General features: G+C 42.4%; 2 protein-coding genes across 3 annotated transcripts in view; one reads left to right on the top strand and one right to left on the bottom strand.

The window, feature by feature from the left end:
- Positions 1-596: 596 nt before the first annotated feature.
- LOC128111429 (40S ribosomal protein S25-like) lies at positions 597-1,194 on the bottom strand. The gene is made up of 2 exons (XM_052739704.1): positions 1,189-1,194; positions 597-1,028 (listed from the first exon to the last, which is right to left on the bottom strand). The coding sequence occupies exons 1-2, from the start codon at positions 1,192-1,194 to the stop codon at positions 612-614; spliced, it is 423 nt and encodes a 140-aa protein (XP_052595664.1). The 3' UTR covers positions 597-611.
- Positions 1,195-4,962: 3,768 nt separating this feature from the next.
- Positions 4,963-20,045, top strand: part of Lnp1 (leukemia NUP98 fusion partner 1) — a 17,792-nt gene continuing 2,709 nt past the window's right edge. The window contains exons 1-2 of one of the 2 annotated variants that reach the window (XM_052740908.1): positions 4,963-5,479; positions 19,263-19,493. In XM_052740908.1, the coding sequence (XP_052596868.1) occupies positions 5,321-5,479; positions 19,263-19,493 (390 nt within the window). In that variant the 5' untranslated portion in view covers positions 4,963-5,320. Of the gene's footprint in view, positions 5,480-8,109; positions 9,045-19,262; positions 19,494-20,045 lie in introns of those variants that run through there. The other variant, XM_052740909.1, reaches the window with a different exon arrangement.

Below are 20,045 nucleotides of genomic sequence, written 5' to 3'. Positions count from 1 at the left end.
TGGTCCTGGGTTCCAGAAGAAAGCAGACTGTGCAAGCCATGAGAATCATGCCAGTAAGTAGCACTCTTCCATGGCCTCTGCATCAATTCCTGGCTTGACTTCCCTCAGTGATAAGAGTTGTAACCTGGGAGTTGTAAGATGAAATAAACCCTTTTCTCCTCAAGTTGCTTTCTATTATCTATCAGGACAATGGCAACTAATTAAAAAAAAAAAAGCCCATCTACAGAATGAATCATGGATTTCCCCTCCTATTTTTGTAAAGATCAGACTTAAGAGGTATCTTCTATTCTTCCCTACCCCCATTGTTCAGGTCTCACACGTTCCAAGTTTTTGGGCAGAAAGGGCTCTTTAGCATAGATCTAATTTATATTCTCTTTCCATTGCAACTTTCAAGTTGCAAAACATTTACGTAATTCTCTCCTTTTTTTTCCCACATCTTTCCTGTCAAGTCAGAGTCTAATGTAATGGATATGATCCACACGTCTTTACCCTGTCCCTCCATTTTATGGGCAAACTCAATCTGGGAAGGCATCTGGTCTCAGTCGCATTTCTTTTTTTTTTTTGATTTAATAAAGTTTTATTTTTCCAAATTTACAGCTGATTGAACCTGTTCAAGCATCTTCGACAGCAGCTGGGCCATCTCCACCCTTTGTGTTCCTGTTGTAAATTACTCGGGCTCTGTACTTTGAAACCACCTTGATAAGCCCTTTACTAAGTAGCTCCTGAAGGGCTGCCCGGGCCAAAGAACGGCGAATCTTCAGTCTCTCGGAGACCACAGCTGGAGTGATGAGCTTGTAGTTGGGAACCTCCTTACAGAGTTTGTCGTGTGTAGCTTTGTCAAACAGGACCAGATTGTTGAGCTTGTCCCGAACTTTGCCTTTGGACCACTTCTTCTTTTTGGCCATGCCACCAGACTTATTTACTGGGTCTTTGTCTTTTTTGGACAACTTTCCGGCATCTTTCTTTTTCTTGTCATCCTTGGGCGGCAGGATGAAGCTCGGAGAGTGGCGACGACCACTGCGGCCTCCCTAAGATGTCGGGGGAAAAAAAAAGCTCAGTTGCATTTCTTATCATCCAAAACAAAGGGCACACAACTCATGTCACAGCCTTCTTCTTATACCAATTTTGCTACTTAGAGACTGCAATATGTTCTGTAGTCTATCAACAGTTTGGGGGCATTTATTGTACCTGCATGGTGCACATCCTCCATCAAGAGGGCATGTCACTCCATGTTATATAAAGGAAGATGGATGTCTTGGGATTCCCCAAGGATGCTTCGTTCTCAGATGGCTTGGTATGTCCCATCCAATGCAGGAAGCATGCAATTGCCACCATAGTGGAGAGGGACAGCATCTGTCTTAGGGTTACTATTGCTATGGTGAAACACCATGACCAAAAGCAACTTGAGAGGAAAGGGTTTATTTTGCTCATTGTTCCATATAAACAACCCATCATCAAAAGCAGTGAGGGCAGGAACTCACACAGGGCAAGGTCTAGGAGGCAGGGATGGACGCAGAGGCCATGGAGCACTGCTTACTGTCTTGCTCCCTATGGCTTGCTCAGCTTGCTGTCTTATAGAGCCCAGGACCACCAGCCCAGAGATGGCATTACTCACAATGGGCTAGACTCTGCCCCCATCAATTACTAATTAAGAAAATGCCTTAGAGGCTTGCCTACAGCCTGAGCTTATTGAAGCATTTTCTCAGTTGAGGCTCCCTTCTCCTTGATGACTTTAGCTTGTGTCAGATTGGTACAAAACTAGCCAGTACAGCATCTCATACCACACAGGGAAAGGTATTCACAGATGTTACACCCTCACGTGAATGTCTCAGAACACATTTCAGGGGCCGTACAACCATTCTTCTCAACTCATCTTTTGTTCAGTTGGCCCTGTTTTGGTACCAGTTTTGCTGTCTTAACTTTATCTAAAGAAATGTAAACATCTATTTGTAGTGGGTAGCTCTTCCAGCTTTGATCGGGAAGTACCACCCCTAGTGAGGCTTCTGGTAACTGCCACGCCTGCCTATGACCTGCTGCTGGAGCAGGGCTAAGACGGGAGCCCTTAAGACCCAAGAGCTTTGATTTGCATTTCCCTGATGATTAGGGATGTTGAGCAATTCCACACATGTCTTTCAGCCATTTGAGCTTCCTCTGTTGAGAATTCTCTGTTTAGTTCTATAGCCCATTTCTTAATTGGACTGTTGGGCATTTTGATGTCTAATTTCTTGAGTTCCTTATATATTCTGGGTATCAGCCCTCTGTCAGATGCGGGGTTGGTGAAGACCTTTTCCCATTCTGTAGGCTGTTGCTTTGCCTTGTTGACCATATCTTTTGCTCTACAAAAGCGTCTCAGTTTTAAGAGGTCCCATTGATTGATTGTTTCTCTCAGTGTCTGTGCTACCGGTGTTATATTTAGGAAGTGATCTCCTATGCCAATGCGTTCAAGACTACTTTCTACTTTCTCTTCTATCAGATTCAGAGTACCTGGATTTATGTTGAGGTCTTTGATCCACTTGGACTTAAGTTTTGTGCACGGTGACAGATATGGATCTATTTGCAGCCTTCTACACGTTGATATCCAGTTATGCTAGCACCATTTGTTGAAGATGCTTTCTTTTTTCCATTGTACAGTTTTGGCTTCTTTGTCAAAAATTGTATGTTCATAGGTGTGCGGATTAATGTCAGGGCCCTGGATCAAGAACAGGGAGAACAAGGAATAAGAGACCATGGTAAATGAAGACCACATGAGAATAGGAAGAAGCAAAGTGCTAGAGAGGTCCACAGAAATCCACAAAGATACCTCCACAATAGACTACAGGCAATGGTCAAGAAATGATGACAGCCAGAACTGACCTACTCTGGTGATAGGATGGCCAAACACCCTAATTGTCATGCTAGAAACCTCATCCAATGACTGAGGGAACCGGATGCAGAGATCCACAGCCAGGCCCCAGGTGGAGCTCCAGGAGTCCAATTGGCGAGAAAGAGGAGGGTTTATATGAGCGAGAATTGTTGAGACCAAGGTTGGATAAAGCAGAGGGACAAATAGCCAAACGAATGGAAACACATGAACTATGAACCAATAGCTGAGGAGCCCCCAACTGGATCAGGCCCTCTGGATAAGTGAGACAGTTGATTAGCTTAATCTGTTTGGGAGGTACCCAGGCAGTGGGACCGGGACCTGCCCTCAGTGCATGAGCTGGCTTTTTGAAACCTGGGGCTTATACAGGGACACTTGGCTCAGCCTGGGAGGAGGGGACGGGACCTGCCTGGACTGAATCTACCTGATTGAACTCAATCCCCAGGAGAGTCTTTGCCCTGGAGGAGATGGGAATGGGGGGTGGGCTAAGGGGAAGGCTGAGGGGGGCATGGGAGGGGAGAGTACAAGGGAATCCGTGGCTGATATGTAAAATTAAATTAAATTATAAAATAAAAAAAATAAATAAAGACCCAAGAGCTAGATGTGCAGGCCCCTCTTGGTTCCTCGTGATCCTGGATGGTAGACCAAGCAGAGTTCTCCAGAGAACTACATCTCACCTCTCCCAGATCCTGTAACCAACCCCTTTACTGGCTGTAAGTTACCCCCAAAATAAACCTCCTTTTTAACTACGTGGAGTTGCCTTGATAAATCCCCACAATATCTATTCAATCCAGTTAGGACATTGATGTAAGTCCAAAGAAATGATGATAGCAAGTACAGTTTGGTGAAACAGTGAGTGTATCAGAGTTACACACAGCAGGACAAGTGAGGGGTTACTAATAGAGGCATGGGTGATTCAAAGACACCTGTCCGTAGAACTGTGAAAAGCCCAGCTCAGCATGGGTGATGACTCACGAAAGCTTCATCCATGGAGCTTCCCTGTACAATTGACAGGCAGCTTGCCAGCCAAAAGATGCTCTCCTAGTATTTGTAATTTACTGCTTTATCACCTTCTATAAGGACTTTGAAAATCTTGTGACTTTGAGGGGCTCCCTGAGCCTTGTAAGTTCCGTGTGCTTCCTGAGCCTTCTAAGTTGTGTTGACTTCCTAAGATTGAGGCTCCTTCATCATCTTCCGGAGGGCACCATTTCATCTGGAGGTGTAGCTCTATAGCACTTACCTTAGGATGAATCAAAGACAGTTCCACACAGAGCCACATAGTATAAACAAAGCTCTGGGAATATCAGCATCACTTTCAAGCCCGACTTCAGCTCTAGGAAGAATTTCCATATAGAGACTGGTCAGGAATCCCTCTCTTTGAGGCTGCAACATTTCCTCAAAGCTCTTAGAATACCAGCAGGAAGACAGAAAAGGTTCATGGTTTAAACTTGGCTATGGTGCTTAGCTTAGCAGTAGTTCAAGTTTGGACAAATGATGATCAATTTGAATCTCAATTTCTTCATCTACAAAGTATGATACAAGGCTCTCAATTATAGCATTGTTATAATGAAAATCACATTTCTAAAATATTTGCCTTCATATATACTGCAAAGTATGAGTTCTGGAAAAGTAGCTTCTTTAATTTTAGAAAGAATAAGAAGACTCAGGTTACAAATTTATAGAAGTTTTATGAAATAAGCCAGATGTAGCAAACTTTTCAAAGAAATATGGATTGGAAGGGGTTAGCAGGAGCTTTCTTGGATCCTGGAAATATCTGTGATTAGCTAGTAACAGTGGCTGGTAGCATAAGAGTATATATACATAAAAATTTGTTAAGATATACACTTAAGATTTGTATATTATATATATATATATATGTACAGATAATGCTCAAATAAAAAAGCTATCCAATTTGACCTAGAGACAGATTTTTTTCTATATCATTTTTATTTATTAGAAAGGCATCCAGCTTTAGATACGAGATGCCAACAGCTCACTACCTTGCAAGCTCCAGTTGCCTGTCTTTTGGATATGGCCCTATTTCAGCCAGCCTGGAGCTGACAAGCATATTGTGAGAGTCACGCTTCATCACCGTTGACAGCTGGAGATGCCGCCACATGCCTTTGGCAGAAAGGCTCGGAGAAAACCAGGCAGTGGACTGTGCTGCCTGCCCTTAGGCTGTGAGGCACAGCCCTGGAAACAGGAGGATTAAACAGCCTCTCAATTTAAAGAGACAAGGGGGAGGGGAGTGTGGGCTGCACAGTTTATAAATAGACATTGCTCCAGGCTGCCTGATGATGAAGTGGTTGTTTGGTAAATTTTTCTTTTTTGAGGATGCCATTATCCGAGACAATTTCAAACACCAGTTTCTTTCAGTGTTCTGGGTGGGATTCATCAAAGCCTGGGTTATATTTCTGTCAGTTTTAGGGGCAGGCCTTTAATATTTTGAGTCACATTTCCATGGAGCACAGAGATGATGATGATGATGATGATGTGTCTTTTGCCAAATGGATGAGCAGCTTTTGGGGTCACAGCTGGAGAGAAAAGGATGAGCGAGGACTCCGGGACCACCACCGACCACAAGAAGCCAGCTACAGGAAAGCCTCCCTGCCCTGCCCAGTGAGTGACCATAAAGTCAGGGGGAGCTGGGTGGCAGGGAGGGCGGAGGTATCTTAGAGAATATTTGAGGAGTTCTTTGGCTTAAATTAATGTTCCCAAACTTTTCCACTCTTATTAAAAAATCCTTTTTATGTGTTTGAGTTGCCCTTTAAAAGGACTAGTTTTTTAAGTTTTAAGTAATGGTTTCTTCATTTTAAGTAATCTAAGATGTCTTGAATTACTGTTCATTGTTCCTGATAAATCAGAGTTCATACCACTAAGTGACAGCATTTAAGCCAAAGGAGAGGAATTTGTAGTTGTTCTGTGTAGATGTTATAGGTCAATGCGTGATTTCCAATTTTGAAATAGTGCAGTTAGCTCATGTATATGATGGCCTTTAAGGGGCCGGAGATTTCACACAGCAGATCACTGCCTTTCATAAATATAACACACCTTTTCTTTTGGTTGCCATTGCTTATATGATTAGAGATGGAGCAGCCCTCAAACCCTTCCCATAGCAGCCAGAGGCAAGGAATACAATGCCAGAGGAAGCTCCCAGGAGCTGGTGGGCAGGCTGAGCCGGGTTAGGACTCCCCTACAGATAGCCAGCACATTCCCTTACTCAGCTGCTGTGCTGGAAGGCTCCACATACACGTCATCTACTTCACAGGTACAGTGCGATGACAATGCCATTTCTTTTTCACAAGTCACTTAGAATTCCAGCTAGTAGAGACAGCTTACCAAAACCGCTTCTTTGCCAACCCCAGAGCAAAGTAAGGTCGTGTATAAACCTATCTAAGGTCCGTTCCAGGGTCCCATATACACAATGGTTGTAAAGTGTACCAGGGAATTACTTGTGCTGCCCTTGATCAACAGCTTGAGGGATGAGGCTTCTCTGAGACACAAACATTTCAAAATAAGCCCCTTGCCACATGAATGGTCAGTGACAAAGGATTAGTGTGAGCCCTTCCTCACTTCCCATTTCCTCAGATGAAGAGAGGCATGGGACCGGCCACTCTCTGTGAGACTCAGCTCCTGCCTTCCACATCTCAGTTTTAAAATACATGCCTGCATGATGTGCTCTCATGTGATCTCAGCACAATTCAATGTTTCAGACATAATAAGATGTTTCAAAATCTTTGAAGCAGGAGTACAATTAGCTTGAAGCTTCCAGGTATGGGAACCAGGCAAAGATAGTAAGAGAAAATCTGTGATTTACTATTTATTACAATAGCTGCCTAGGGTCACGGGGAGTGTGAAAATTAAAGAAGCAATCTGCTTTACAAAGTAGAGTTTCCAAAATAAACAAGTTCAATATACTTTTAAACACACGTAATCCACTTTGTTTAGAAAATTTATGTTTAGCGTGCAGTGTTTTGGGGGGCGGGGAACCACAGATATATTGTCAACAGTTTCTCTCAATGGTGTACACGTAGTGTATTTTTCTGCTTGTCTCTAACTTGACCATTTCCTTATTTTAACCTGGCTAGAGTGTCCAGAGAAATAATCCATTTTATAATTAACAAATGAGCATGCTTGTATGTTCTTTAAGAGACAAAATGTGGAATAAAAATTTAAAATCGGAGTGATAGAGAAAAAAATCAGAGGACACAGAACCGACATGGCTGGAGTTCCAGAAAACAAGCCTGCTGCTTCTCCTTCATTTAAATCAATAATGCTGCTTTTTTGGTAAATCAAATCTGTGTTTTATCATCAAAATGTGCTAAAATTTTGTTCATTTTGGACTAACATTGTTTTCAATTTTCTTTTAGAATTAGTTCCTGGAGAATTTCACACAATGCGTTTTGACCATATTGGCCCTCTTTCCCGTCACTCCTTGCAGACCCGCCCACCCCTCTCACCCCGCCCACCCCTCTCCCACTCAACTTTGTGTGTCGTTCCCCACCCCCCCCACCCCACCCCCACCCCCCGCCCCATCAAGACCGGTTTGCAGTTTGTGCTGCTCAAATGTTCTTGGATGTGTGGCCTTGCACTGCAGCTTGGTCAACCTATCGGAGGCTGCACTATTAGAGAAAACTTGGCCTTTCCTCCTCCAGCAGCTAAGAATGGCCAATAGCTACCTGACTAGGGGTGAGATGCCATGCGCGCCCGCCCCCATGCTGAGATTTGGTTTATCTCAAGCATTCACAGGTTTCTGCAAGTTATTATAACCACTGAGCTCATCCGTCAGTTTCTCTGATGGGACCAGAGGACACTGTTTCCTTGTGGTCATCTACCACCTCAAGCTCTTAAATTATGTCTACCCCCTCTTTCACAGTGACCCCCGAGCTTTTGAAGGGGGAGGTGTGGTATATATGTTCTATTTATGGCTGGGCATTCTGAAGTCAACTATTTCTGTGTTGATTATCATCTACAGCAATCAGAAGCATCTCTGATGAAGGGTGAGGGGGATGCATTGATCTATGGGTATAATGATTAATAGTAATAGGTTCTCAGCTGGGCAGTGGTGGCGCATGTCTTTAATCCCAGCACTCGGGAGGCAGAGGCAGGCAGATCTCTGTGAGTTTGAGGCCAGACTGGTCTACAGAGGGAGATCCAGGACAGGCACCAAAACTACACAGAGAAACCCTGTCTCGAAAAGCCAAAAAAAAAAAAAAAAAAAAAGAATAGTAATAGGTTCTCTCCTAGGGTCTATGGTCAGTCCAACAATTGGTTCCTGTCCCAATAATGGTGCCAGGCATGATTTTCTTGTTGAGTGGGTCTTAAATCCAGTCAGAAAGTGGCTGATTTACCCTGTGATGTTCATTCTACTATTACACCAGTGGACAAGTCTTCCCAGGTCAGCTGTTATTGCAGCTCATAAGGAGAAACATCTGGGAAGACTAATGATTGTTTTTCTTCTTCAGTAGCGTGACTTCCAGCACTGTGAAAAGTAGCCAGTAGGGATATGGCTGCCAGGTTAGCACCAGCTTGATGTCTCCATCGTCTATGTCTCAAGTATGTGATGTCCTCAGCAGTAGGGCCTTCCTGTCAAGTTCTGGACAACATTGCTTTTCAGGTTTTGTGTCTTGTTTTAATGAATGAAATGCATTCTCTCATTCTCTTCTTTCTTCTTTCCCATTGATTTCATCAAAACCTCTTCCATCTCTGCATCTGAATGATCTTGATTCACTGTTGTTAAATGAATGGGAAGAGCTTCATCCTTTTGCCTGTTCTGAATGTGTTTTCTAATCCAACATTATCAGTCTTAGGATTAATAACACAGTAATAGAACATTAATTCCTTCAACATGTTTATTGAACACATATTTCGTTCCAGGTATTATGCCAAACATGGGGATTATGAAGTAAAAATAGAGACACATGGTCTCTAATGCTCGTGTAAATTCTAGTCTAGTAGAAAAATAGGAACTGTCAGAAAGAATGAGGTTATAGTCAGGGGTGAAAGTCAGTCCTTCTCATAGAACATGGCTTCTTGTTCAGACTCAATCTGTGATTGCTGATTTAAAGACTTGGAGAAATCTAGCTTTAACTTACTGTCTTAAGTGAAAAGAAAAGGAGGTAAGATGAAGCCTGTTATTACATTCTGCCTTCTCCTTCCATCATCACAGGGATACAAAACAGAGGTAAGCCTGTTTCCATGTCAACCATTTCTTCTGCTCATTGTATGAATGCATTTCTAATAGCTTAGTGGATTCAGATATCTACTCCTCTCCATGGCTTTCTAAAGATCGTGTTTCTCTATTTTCTATTCTTTTGACATATTTTCAAATTAAAGTAGTAAATTCTCAAATTTTTAATCTTTGTCCCTGATGATCCTAAGGGTAGTTATATACTCATTCCTATAGTGATTCTCCTGTAGTTGTTTACTAAAGGGGTACACTGGGTCTGGACCCCAAAGGTATCTCTCAAAAAACTGGAAAGAAATGCTACTACAATATTGTATGATCAGCAGTGAATGGCTTCTCATATTTTACATTATATTCGTATTCGATTTGAATAGGTTATTCTGTAATATGCGGGAGGGAAGGACGATAGTGGAGCTTTTAGCATAGTACCCTGTGGCCTTTACTCTCTTCTCTGGGATGCTACAGTGGAGAAGCTGCTATGCAGGAGAGAGGGGACAGGTTTGGAAGGAGCTCATGCTGTTGCCTTCTGCTGCCACTGGCAGTGTAGCTCCAGACAAGTTCCTTAATGTCTTTGCTCAGATTCCACTAAATGGGACCTGGGGTAGTCATACCTCTGACATGAAGGTACCATGACATTCAGTGACTAATATACATAAATGCTCAGTTTAGCACCAAGTACCACGTAATTATTAGTGATCATAAAACATTGCTGAAGAGAACTGCTAGACTATAAAAGGAGAAGAATAGAAAGAAAACATCCTTACATCACACAGCAAACCTTAGATGGTTTTAGGCTGCATTATCATTGCACACCTGCACTACAGCCCTACTGGAATCTCATTGTATCTCTTAACCCCAGTCCTCTGTCCCTTCCTAGACTATTTTTACTCCCTAGCCCACCAGCAAGCTCCTTTTGTGACAGTGTCCCTACCCAAGTGTGGGGCTCATCCTCAGGTACAAAGCAGTCTGTATTCCCCCCACTGAGCCTCTGCATATTATATAACTCAGTCATCACACATTCACAGAAGTCTCCCTGATTCCCCATCCAGGTCCCCGGATCCATGTAAATATAAATAGTTGACCTTATTATTGCTTCATATAGTCATATTTTGTTCTTTCCCCTTGTATGTTCTGGTCTGAGAATACAGCTGAGGACAATTATGAATGCCACCCAACACAAAAGTGTAGACTTACTTAAGACATTGAGGTATTTATTTTCCAATTTTTTGTTTTGGTAACTTGATCATGAGATCTCAAGCATGAACTTTGAAGATGATGTTGTACTGCAATGTCAAAAGGTTGGACAAGTGTACCTTAAAATGTATGCCATTCAGCTAAAATAGTCATGTGTACTGTTTGTGGCATGCCTGTCTCTTAAGCAAACCCTGACTGGAAGAGGCAGGCACTGAGCCTCTCTGCTCTCCACTTTTCCACAGCAACAAGTACTGTGATTGACCCACAGAAAACAGACTGGCAGACTTACCTCAGGGACCTCAGCTGCATTAAAATGCTAACCATTGTGATGAGTGAGAGTAAGATTCCAGATAGATGAGTTCCTTGTTAATCCTGCAGACTGGGTAGCATAGACATCAGAAATTAATTTTCTTGACATTCTGGATCTTAAGAGACCTCTGCTTTGATTGAAGTGGTGCCTTCCTTACTATGTCTTTATGTGGCTTCTCTATGGTAAGGAAGTTCCTGTCTTCTGTCTTTCTGTGCACCTGTATTTCTTCCTCTTCTAAGAGACCAGTGAAGTGGGTTCATTCTAAAGGCTTCTGTAAAGGCCCTACTGCTGGATACAGTCACATTCTGAGTTACTAGGAGCATCAGTCTAGAGCTTTGGAGCAACACAGCTCACACTGTAACAATGCCCAATGGCCAGATCTAAGCAGCTTGTTGACAAATAGGTCTCAAGGCTTTCAAGGAATGCTCTACACATTGATAGTCCTATGTACAAGAAGCTGGGTCCTGAATTCTTATTAGTGTTGGTATTATTTAAATGCTTTTTAAGGCTAACCCAAAAGATACATTGTTATTTTATGTAATCATTGACCATTTTTTATACTATTGATGAATAACAAACATTTATGTCACGAGATATCTCATTTTTAAATTTTTTTTAATTTATTGACGTTATAATACAATTAATCATTTACCTCTTCTTTTTCCTCCTTCCATGTCCTCCCATACACCCCTCCTTGTTCTCTTTCAAGTTGATGGCCTCTTTTTCATTAATTGCTGACTATATATATATATATATATATATAAAATCTATGTATATATAATATATATCTATATTCCTAAATACATAAGTACAACCCGATAAGTCTTGATAAAGTTACTTGTGTATATATTTTCAGGGTGGACCATTGGTATTGGATAACGAGTTGGTGGGCTCATCCCTGGAGAAGACCATTTTTTCCTGTTCCCAACCTTCATTAGTTGCCTGTAGCTCTTTGTGTTGGGTTGAGGCTTTTTGGGCTTTCCCGCTGTCCACATTAGCCTGTCTGTTGGTGTTCTCCTCGTTCAGCTCTTGTTTAGACAGCTGTGTTGGTGAGACTTTACAGGCATAGCTTCTGACTTTCTTAGAAAACACAATCTCACAGCAACTCCTTGGTCCTGTGGCACCTTCATCTGTGTGTGCATCTGCCCATTCTGTGTACAACTAACTCAAGGTATGAACAAGTCAAGGGGGCAGGTACTATGTACGACATGGCCCTTGATATGATAGAGCAAACGGCCTAATGGTGAAGCGACGCTGAATAGTTAGCCAGATCCCTGGTTACAGTTTAGTATCATAAAGGAGGGCTGTGGGATCCTAGGACAGCCTCTACTAGAGACCTGACTCAACCATAGTAGCCGAGAAAGGGTTTTTAGGGGAACTGCTGTTTCTTGGGAGAGTGAAAATGATTATCCTGGTCAAAGTTGAAACAATGAGTGGGAAACAAACAAACAAACAAACAAACAGCATAAATAAGTTTTACACTCAGGAATGAGTAAACTAATTACAATCTGGGATTTATACTCTGTCAAGCCTCAGGTACATGTAATGAGAGGGAAGGATCGGTAAAGCTTTTTATTAGCCAAAAGGGAGGAATTGACATGGCCTGGTTATGTACAAAGGCCTTTATTCCTGAAGACACAAAGCAGGAGTCACCATCTGCTTGTTGGTGGAGGTGCCATTATTGGAAAGTGTCTCATCAGAATTGTAGCAATTGCGCAAAAGTATGAACTCTTTTATGGATTTGTGTAAGAGGCATGAAAGTCATCTTTTATACATGGGTCTTTCTCTTGGTTTTTGTACATTTGGCTGTTTTGTAAGGAAAGTCCTGAGACAAATTGCTAGGCAGGGAGAAGATGAGTACATCTCTCTCCTGCCTTACTTGCTGAATTTCGTCTGGATTTGACATGATAGAGGACATCTTTGTGTCAGTGGGTCTCTTTATTTTGTTTTATTGAGTTTGGGCCTCACTATGTTACTCTGGCTGGCTTAGAACTCACAGAGATCCACATGCCTGTGCCTCCTGAGTGCTGGGACTAAAGGGGTGAGCTACCACACTCTGCTTTTATCCGTGATTTTCATAATCCTTAGGGAAGTGAAGAGGGATGGTGGAGGATGAGATAGATCACTGTAGGAGGACTCCCTCCAGAGCACTGCCCTGCATAGGAGAGGAGAGCTGGAGCACCAAAGACCATGGAGGCCAGGTCACTCAGCTGAGATGGTGCAAAATGAGACGGTGACAGGTGGGAGTTTATCGTCGTTTTAACGATCCTGTTCGCCTTGGGAAAGGGAAAGCAAAGGAAGTGAGCGTAGATACAAGATGTGCTCGCCCAGGAGTGTGCATTAGGTGAGCAATGCTAATCTAATAAAGGTGATGATGATGACTTGGACTAAAGAAAGGATTGGTCGTGAGAGACACCTGAGAAGGGGAATCTGTGGACTGCTCAGCTGGGTGTTGAGGGCAGTTCCTCTGCCGTCCACTGAGTGTCGGGACACTGAAGGGGCTGAACTGGGCGTGAATTACGATGGGACACCCTTGAGAACAAAACTATAAGAATGAGAAGATTTTATTTGGCTTCACTTTTAGTTTTAGAACTGAGCAGCAATTCAACTTATAAAATGAAAATCACGAGTTAGTTATAATGAATTAATATGAAATGATAGCAATTGCCGTCATTGTAAAGATAAGAAGCAGGGATATAAATACGTTGTAATACAAGATCCCTGCATATTCCCTCCATTTCCCCATAATGTCCCTTGTGACGCCCCCGTCTACATGTCTGTTTGCTGTCCACCTATTAGCATATCAATGCACTTATTACCTTAGCTGCCTTTTAGTCCTCACACCAAACACGTGCATGGGTTTCGAACTCTCTGAACTGGTCTGAATTGTGAATCTTACCAGTGAGTTTTATGTCATCTAGTGCTTTCTTCTATCTCGTTAGTGTCTGTTTCTTCCAGCTTAAGGAACTCCTCTACACATTTTTTAGGAGACATTCAGGGAAATGTACTTACTCAGGTTTCATTCATCTAGGAATGTCTCTACCTCTCTGTTGCACGAATCCTAAATGGTCTCAATAAAAACTCGGAGTCAGATATTGGGGTAAATGCTGAAAGATCAGAGAGACAAAGGAACAAGCCACAGCCACTTCTCACCTCACCAACTCCACGAATCCTCAGATTGAATGCCTCTGAGTCCTCAGCCAAAAGACTTTCCTCACACCTTATATGCCTTTCTCCACCCAGCCATTTCACTTCCTATCTCAGCCTTCCTAGTGGTGGAAAAAAAAAAAAAAATGGCGTGTGTGCTTCCCAAATACTGGGATTAAAGGTGTGTGCCACCACTGCCTGGCTCTGTTTCTTTCCTAGACTGGATCAATCTCATGCAGCCCAGTGTGGCCTTGAACTCACAGAGGATTAAAGGTGTGAGCCACCACTGCCTGACCTCTGTGTTTAACTCTGTGGCTGGCTCTGTCCTCTGATCTTCAGGCAAGTCTTATTAAGTACAATAAAATATCACCACACCTCTCTATCATTTCTAAAGAATTGTTGTTGTAGGCACAACATTTTGGGTTGACAGGTTTGATTTCTCTGTGGTCCCATGAAAATCTCATGCCACTCTTTCCTGCTGCATTTCTGTGGAGAAATAAGGTGTCCCGTGCATTGAATACCCTACCTACCTGTTGTTTCTTTACTGTTCTGACTTTGGAGCCTTCTGCTTTATCTCTAACCTTTGAAAAGTTCCCTTTGACTCCTGTGGTGTGTTTGGGAGAACTGGCTGGAAGTTACAGTACACTTGTGTGTATGTGGAGGGGGGACTGGCTGGAAGTTACAGTACACTTGTGTGTGTGTGTGTGTTTGGGGGGACTGACTATAAGTTACAGTATACTTGTGTGTGTGTTTGGGGGACTGACTGTAAGTTACAGTAACTTGTGTGTGTTTGGGGACTGACTAAATTACAGTACACTTGTGTGTGTGTTTGAGGGACTGACTATCAGTTACAGTACACTTATGTGTGTGTTTGGGGGGACTGACTATAAGTTACAGTACACTTGTGTGTGTTTGGGGACTGACTAAGTTACAGTACACTTGTGTGTGTTTGGGGGACTGACTGTAAGTTACAGTACACTTGTGTGTGTTTGGGGACTGACTAAGTTACAGTAACTTGTGTGTGTTTGGGGACTGACAATAAGTTACAGTACACTTGTGTGTGTTTGGGGGACTAAGTTACAGTAACTTGTGTGTGTTTGGGGACTGACAATAAGTTACAGTACACTTGTGTGTGTTTGGGGACTGACTAAGTTACAGTAACTTGTGTGTGTGTTTGAGGGACTGACTATAAGTTACAGTACACTTATGTGTGTGTTTGGGGGGACTGACTATAAGTTACAGTAACTTGTGTGTGTTTGGGGACTGACTAAGTTACAGTAACTTGTGTGTGTTTGGGGACTGACAATAAGTTACAGTACACTTGTGTGTGTTTGGGGACTGACTAAGTTACAGTACACTTGTGTGTGTTTGGGGACTGACTAAGTTACAGTAACTTGTGTGTGTTTGGGGACTACTAAGTTACAGTAACTTGTGTGTGTTGAGTCTGACTACAACTTTTGATCTGGGTGTCTGATCTCATCTCTGTGTGTTTGGGGAATTTTCTTTTATAACTCTGGTTATAAAAGAAAGTCTTCCCTCCGATATTGACAAGTTCCCCCTGAGCCCTGGGAGGTTGAATATTTTCTCTGCTCCTGTTCCCCAGAAGATCTCAACCCTCCTCGTTCTTCCTTCTTTTTAACCTCTCCGTATTTCCAAGCAGCCTGTCTCCGCTTCCTTTAGTCTTCCTGCCGTTGGGTCTGTTCTGCTCTTGGTGCCTTTCATTGTGTTCTAAGTTTTGGCTCGTGTACTTTCACCCCAAAGATTTTAGTTTTAGTCTTAAAAATTGCCTCCATGTTTCTGTGAAATTTCTTTATTAGAGTATCAGATCATTTCTCTGTGCTTCCTGGAAGCTCATTGGGTTTACTGAAACAGCTTGGAGGATTCCACTAAGAGTTTCTACACAGACTAATCTCGTAGTCAATTCTGGCATCGTGTTTTGAATGCTAGGTGAGATCATGGGTCCCTGGTAGTTCCTATGGATGTGCATTGCTGTCTGCATTTGTATTTATTTGTTAGGTATTTATTTGGACCTGTACTTTTCATATAGTTTTATTTTTTTGTTGTGTGGTTTTGTTGGTGCCTGCTTCTTTTCCCAAACCTAAGGTTACTTCTGCTATTTTATCACTAGATGGCACTAGGAAATTATTAAAAAGCCTCACTGCTGGTGTGTAATTATATCTCAACACTAGAGGGAAACCCAAGCTCAAGTTTTGTTCCAAATCCTAAATTGGTATGCTGCATAGCATGAATCAAGCAGAACTTTAAAAAAAGGTGTTGTGTTCCCACCACCTCCCCCTTGGCTGAGGTAGATCAGAGGGTCTGTCCATAGTCCCTGGCCTGTAGTTAGACTGTGGGAGTCTGCCTGGTTCCTGGAAAACTTACTGTGGAAGGGCAGCTTCCACTCTCAGGGCACAGTTGGGCGTTTACCTCCCTTTGCTTTCCCTAAGTGGAAAGTATGCTCTCCATGTTACGGTGTTTGGACTTTGCGAAAAATTGCAATAAGCAGTTATGTGATTGCCGACACTAGAATGTTGCCTCATACCCTTAGCCCAAGCCCAAAGCCTATTGAGGCAGTGTAGCACCCACTCAAGACAAAGGGTCACCCTGCTATCTACTGCCAGTTGCTGAGGTAAACTCATCACTCCAGACTGTTATAAGCAGCTATAGATAGTGATGACTGGGTGGCATGTCTCTCTCTGGCATTGGGACAGTTGCAGAGGTTCTGACTGTGGCACTGGCCTAGTTGTAGGGACCACTAGTCTGCCATTGAGTTCTAAGGCAGACCCGTCTTCACACCATCCATACCCCTAGCAAACATATTCTTGCTCCCCGTTGTGCTGTTGGACATTGTAGGTAGTTTTGTCCATATGGTCCCTTGGCTTTCTAGACTGATGCTAAGCTGGGTAGCTTTTGTCTGGGTCCTATAGCCACAAAGATAGGAAGTCTCGATATAGGTAGGTATACATGCCTACTCCATGCCTGGCAAGGATATAAGCTGAAACATAGATCTGGCCCATCTGTGTACAGATCTCCACCAGATGCCAGGGGATACCTAGAGGTTTATATGCCAAGATTGGGCTTAAATCTAGAACCTTAGTCTCTGTCTGGTGTGAGTTTCACTGCAGCAATCCTTGGCCCTGAACTACAATGCAAAGTCTTGTAGTAACTTTATCCTACTCCACAATGTGCCGGCTGCTTCTTCCTCTACTCTCATAGTTAAGGCAGGGGTGCTGCCTTGGTGCCTGTCTAACATGGTTCCAGAGGTTTAATCCGTGTGCACTGTCCTAGGGGCATGGGCTGTGGGGCTCCTGGCACTGGATTTCACTGTAGGGGCCTGATACTGAGTTTCAAGTCAAAGGCCTTGTTTAAGTTCCTCCTTCTCTGCTCCAAAGGGGGTACATTGCTTAGAATTGGAAGAGGAAAGATACAGGCAACTCTTCTGTTTTCTTCAATATGTCTTTCCCTCTCACCTTCTGAAATCAGGTGCTAATGTACTCTCTCCTGGCTCCCTTAGCTTTGGAAGCTTGGTGCATGAATATTATTCAAGTTGATGTACCTACCGAGAATGGATCCCCAATGGATCCATCATTGTGTTCTATGCCTGCGTTCTACAGAATGTAATGCATATTCTGATGGGTAGAGATGGTTTTAAAGACACAGAGAGAATGACAATAGCAGAAACAAAGGGGGGAAAAGGTCTGCTAGATTATTTCCAAGTTTCTTTTCTTAAAAGGCTGGCTAGGGTGGCAAACAGAAGGCAAATGACTTATTGGTTAATGTGAAGATACTTTAGGTCTTGATCTGTGCCTAAGGATCAAACCAGGGGCTACTTCGTCAGCATGCCCATTGAAACTAGCCTGCTTGGCAAATTCAGCTGTCCCATTTCTTCTGGGTTCTTAATGGAACTACTTGGAGATTTAGCATGGGTGACTCCATTTTTATTTTCACCTGATCTGTTGGGAGCCAATTCAGAAGCCTCATTGTTGAGGTTCAGTGTTGGGGTTCAGCCCCAGCCTATCGAAGTGTCCCTTGAAGGGAGGGGTGAGGAATTTAGAAATGCTAGATAGGAAATATAGAAGTAGACAGAGAGAGAGAGAGAGAGAGAGAGAGAGAGAGAGAGAGAGAGAGAGAGAAGAGACAAAGGATAGCTTCAGGAGGGTCCTGGGTCAATATCCAGGGTTGCCTCAAATTTATTTCTAATGGGCTTTTTATACACTAGCAAGGGGAGAGGCAAAAGACCTCCCCCTTTCAAGATCAAAGCACAACATACAACCAAGTGTAGACCCTTTAAAACACCTGGTACCCACACCCCACGGCAAAGCATCTTGTGATTAGGCCTTGAAGTATAAGACACCTGGTAATCATGCCTTTGCACCCTATTATGCAGTTGGAGAGCAACATAAACTATGACTCTCTGACCTTGAGTCAAACCACAAGTTGGAATCTTTGTGGGCTCCCACCCCTGGTCCAAAACAATGGCTTTCTATAGATTTATAGAGTAGCTCAGATATATATGTCAGTTTGAGAGTCCACGGAACACCACGGGGAGTTGACTAGACAGCTCAGGGGAGAAGTCAGCATTTACGATATAAATTAGGATTATAGCTAGAGACTGATGTCCAGACAGGTGTAGGGAGACAGCGCAGAATGAAAAGAGAAAGACAAGGAAGGGACTAATCTAGAACCTTGGGGGCCCCCTCACACTCAAGAGATGGGGTAAGTGAACAAAACGTCTGAGTCGCCATGACAGAAAGATCTAAGGAAGCTAAAGATTTACAGTGACTGAAGGGAGAGAGAAGAATGTTTCCAAAAGGGCCCCGTGGGAAACTTAAGTTGAATACAACTCAGTGACTGACATAGACTAAACTGTGTGCAGAATTTGGCCACATGGAGATAAATGTCTTCAGTACAAAGTCTACACTGAAGCAGGCTGGAGTGTGAGGAAAAGGTTCTTTAAGGAAATTTGGCTTCTCTGAACTCTGCCCTTTGTTTATTTTAAAATTGTGACCTCAACCTTGATGTCGTTACATGATCTCCATGTCTGGAAGCCTTCATGACATGGTTGTGTAAGTTCTGAATATTTGTAAGGCATTGATAATGTGTAGGATTTTAAAGTTTTCATATATGATTAATTTTATACTTCTTTTGATATGTATTAGTGACTTTTATATATAGGATAAATTAATTGTTCCTCGTAATTCCTCCATTATTTCTATTTATTTTAAAAATCCATAAATATTCATCTTTACATTATTTCTGAAACATTTATAGTGTCAATAAAATTTTTAAAGGATTATTCTGGCAATTTTACTCCAGGTTTGGAGTCCTCCACTGTCCTGTTGGTAGAAGAGCAAGGAATAATCATAGTCTGGAGATATTAAACATGATAGTTTAACCACTGATTCTGCTGCGTTATGGCAGGGGAAGCTCTTACTGAGAAAAAAGATAAAATTTTCCCGAAACATATGTTTTCTCTAGCTGTTATTTTATATGTATCCTGTCTGTGGGTTCGTATTGTACATATCCATTATGAGGTAAACTTAAATTTTTTTCTATATTTCTAGTTTCCCACATTTCCCAGCATTATGACACCTGACTGCCACCCTAGACGACATTCTCATGAGGACCAGGGATCCCGAAGCCATCTTCCGATGCGTTATCACAGAAAATGCTCAGTGGATGGGTCATTCAAGGAGCCAGTGGGATCACAAAGAGGAGCTCATTCCAAAATACAGGAATTTTCAGAATCCTTTGAACAGCACCTGTGCCTTCAAACCAAGCACCCTCCTTCTTCGGTATGTGGCAGAACAGGACTGTCATTTAAGCCATAGGGAAGGGAGCCCAAAGGCCTTGTCTTGTCAGTTTTGAGGAGGCCAAGACTAACTTCTTCATTCATAGCTTATAAGTGCCTTGAAAACATCACTCAGTACTTCTTATGATAACTTAATATTTAATATCTATTTCATATCAGCTCTAAATAGAGTATATTGTAAAATGTCAGTGCAAAATCAAAGTTTTAGAATGCATATTCTTTTAAACATTTCCCTGCTTAATAATCCACATAGTAGTTTAAAGCTAGCTGCATTAAACAGTGATGTTTGTCAATAAATTTTAAAGCATATCTATTAAATAGTGGAATTTGTCAGTAAATTTATACACATTCACAAACAAAGAGGGGGAGGGAGAAAGGGAGTTACTGAGAGAGAAAGAGAGACAGAGAGACAGAGACAGAGAGAGACAGAGAACGAGAAAGAGAGATTCTAAATTATTGGTTTTAGCAAATATGCCAGGATACAATATACCAAAATTGAAGGATGATCAAGTCTCTTTTACAAAATGTCATATTA

Source organism: Peromyscus californicus, unplaced genomic scaffold, assembly GCF_007827085.1.
Source record: "Peromyscus californicus insignis strain IS unplaced genomic scaffold, ASM782708v3 Scaffold_16__1_contigs__length_79575227, whole genome shotgun sequence".
NCBI classification, from domain to species: domain Eukaryota; kingdom Metazoa; phylum Chordata; class Mammalia; order Rodentia; family Cricetidae; genus Peromyscus; species Peromyscus californicus.
This window is presented reverse-complemented; position numbering and strand designations above follow the sequence as displayed.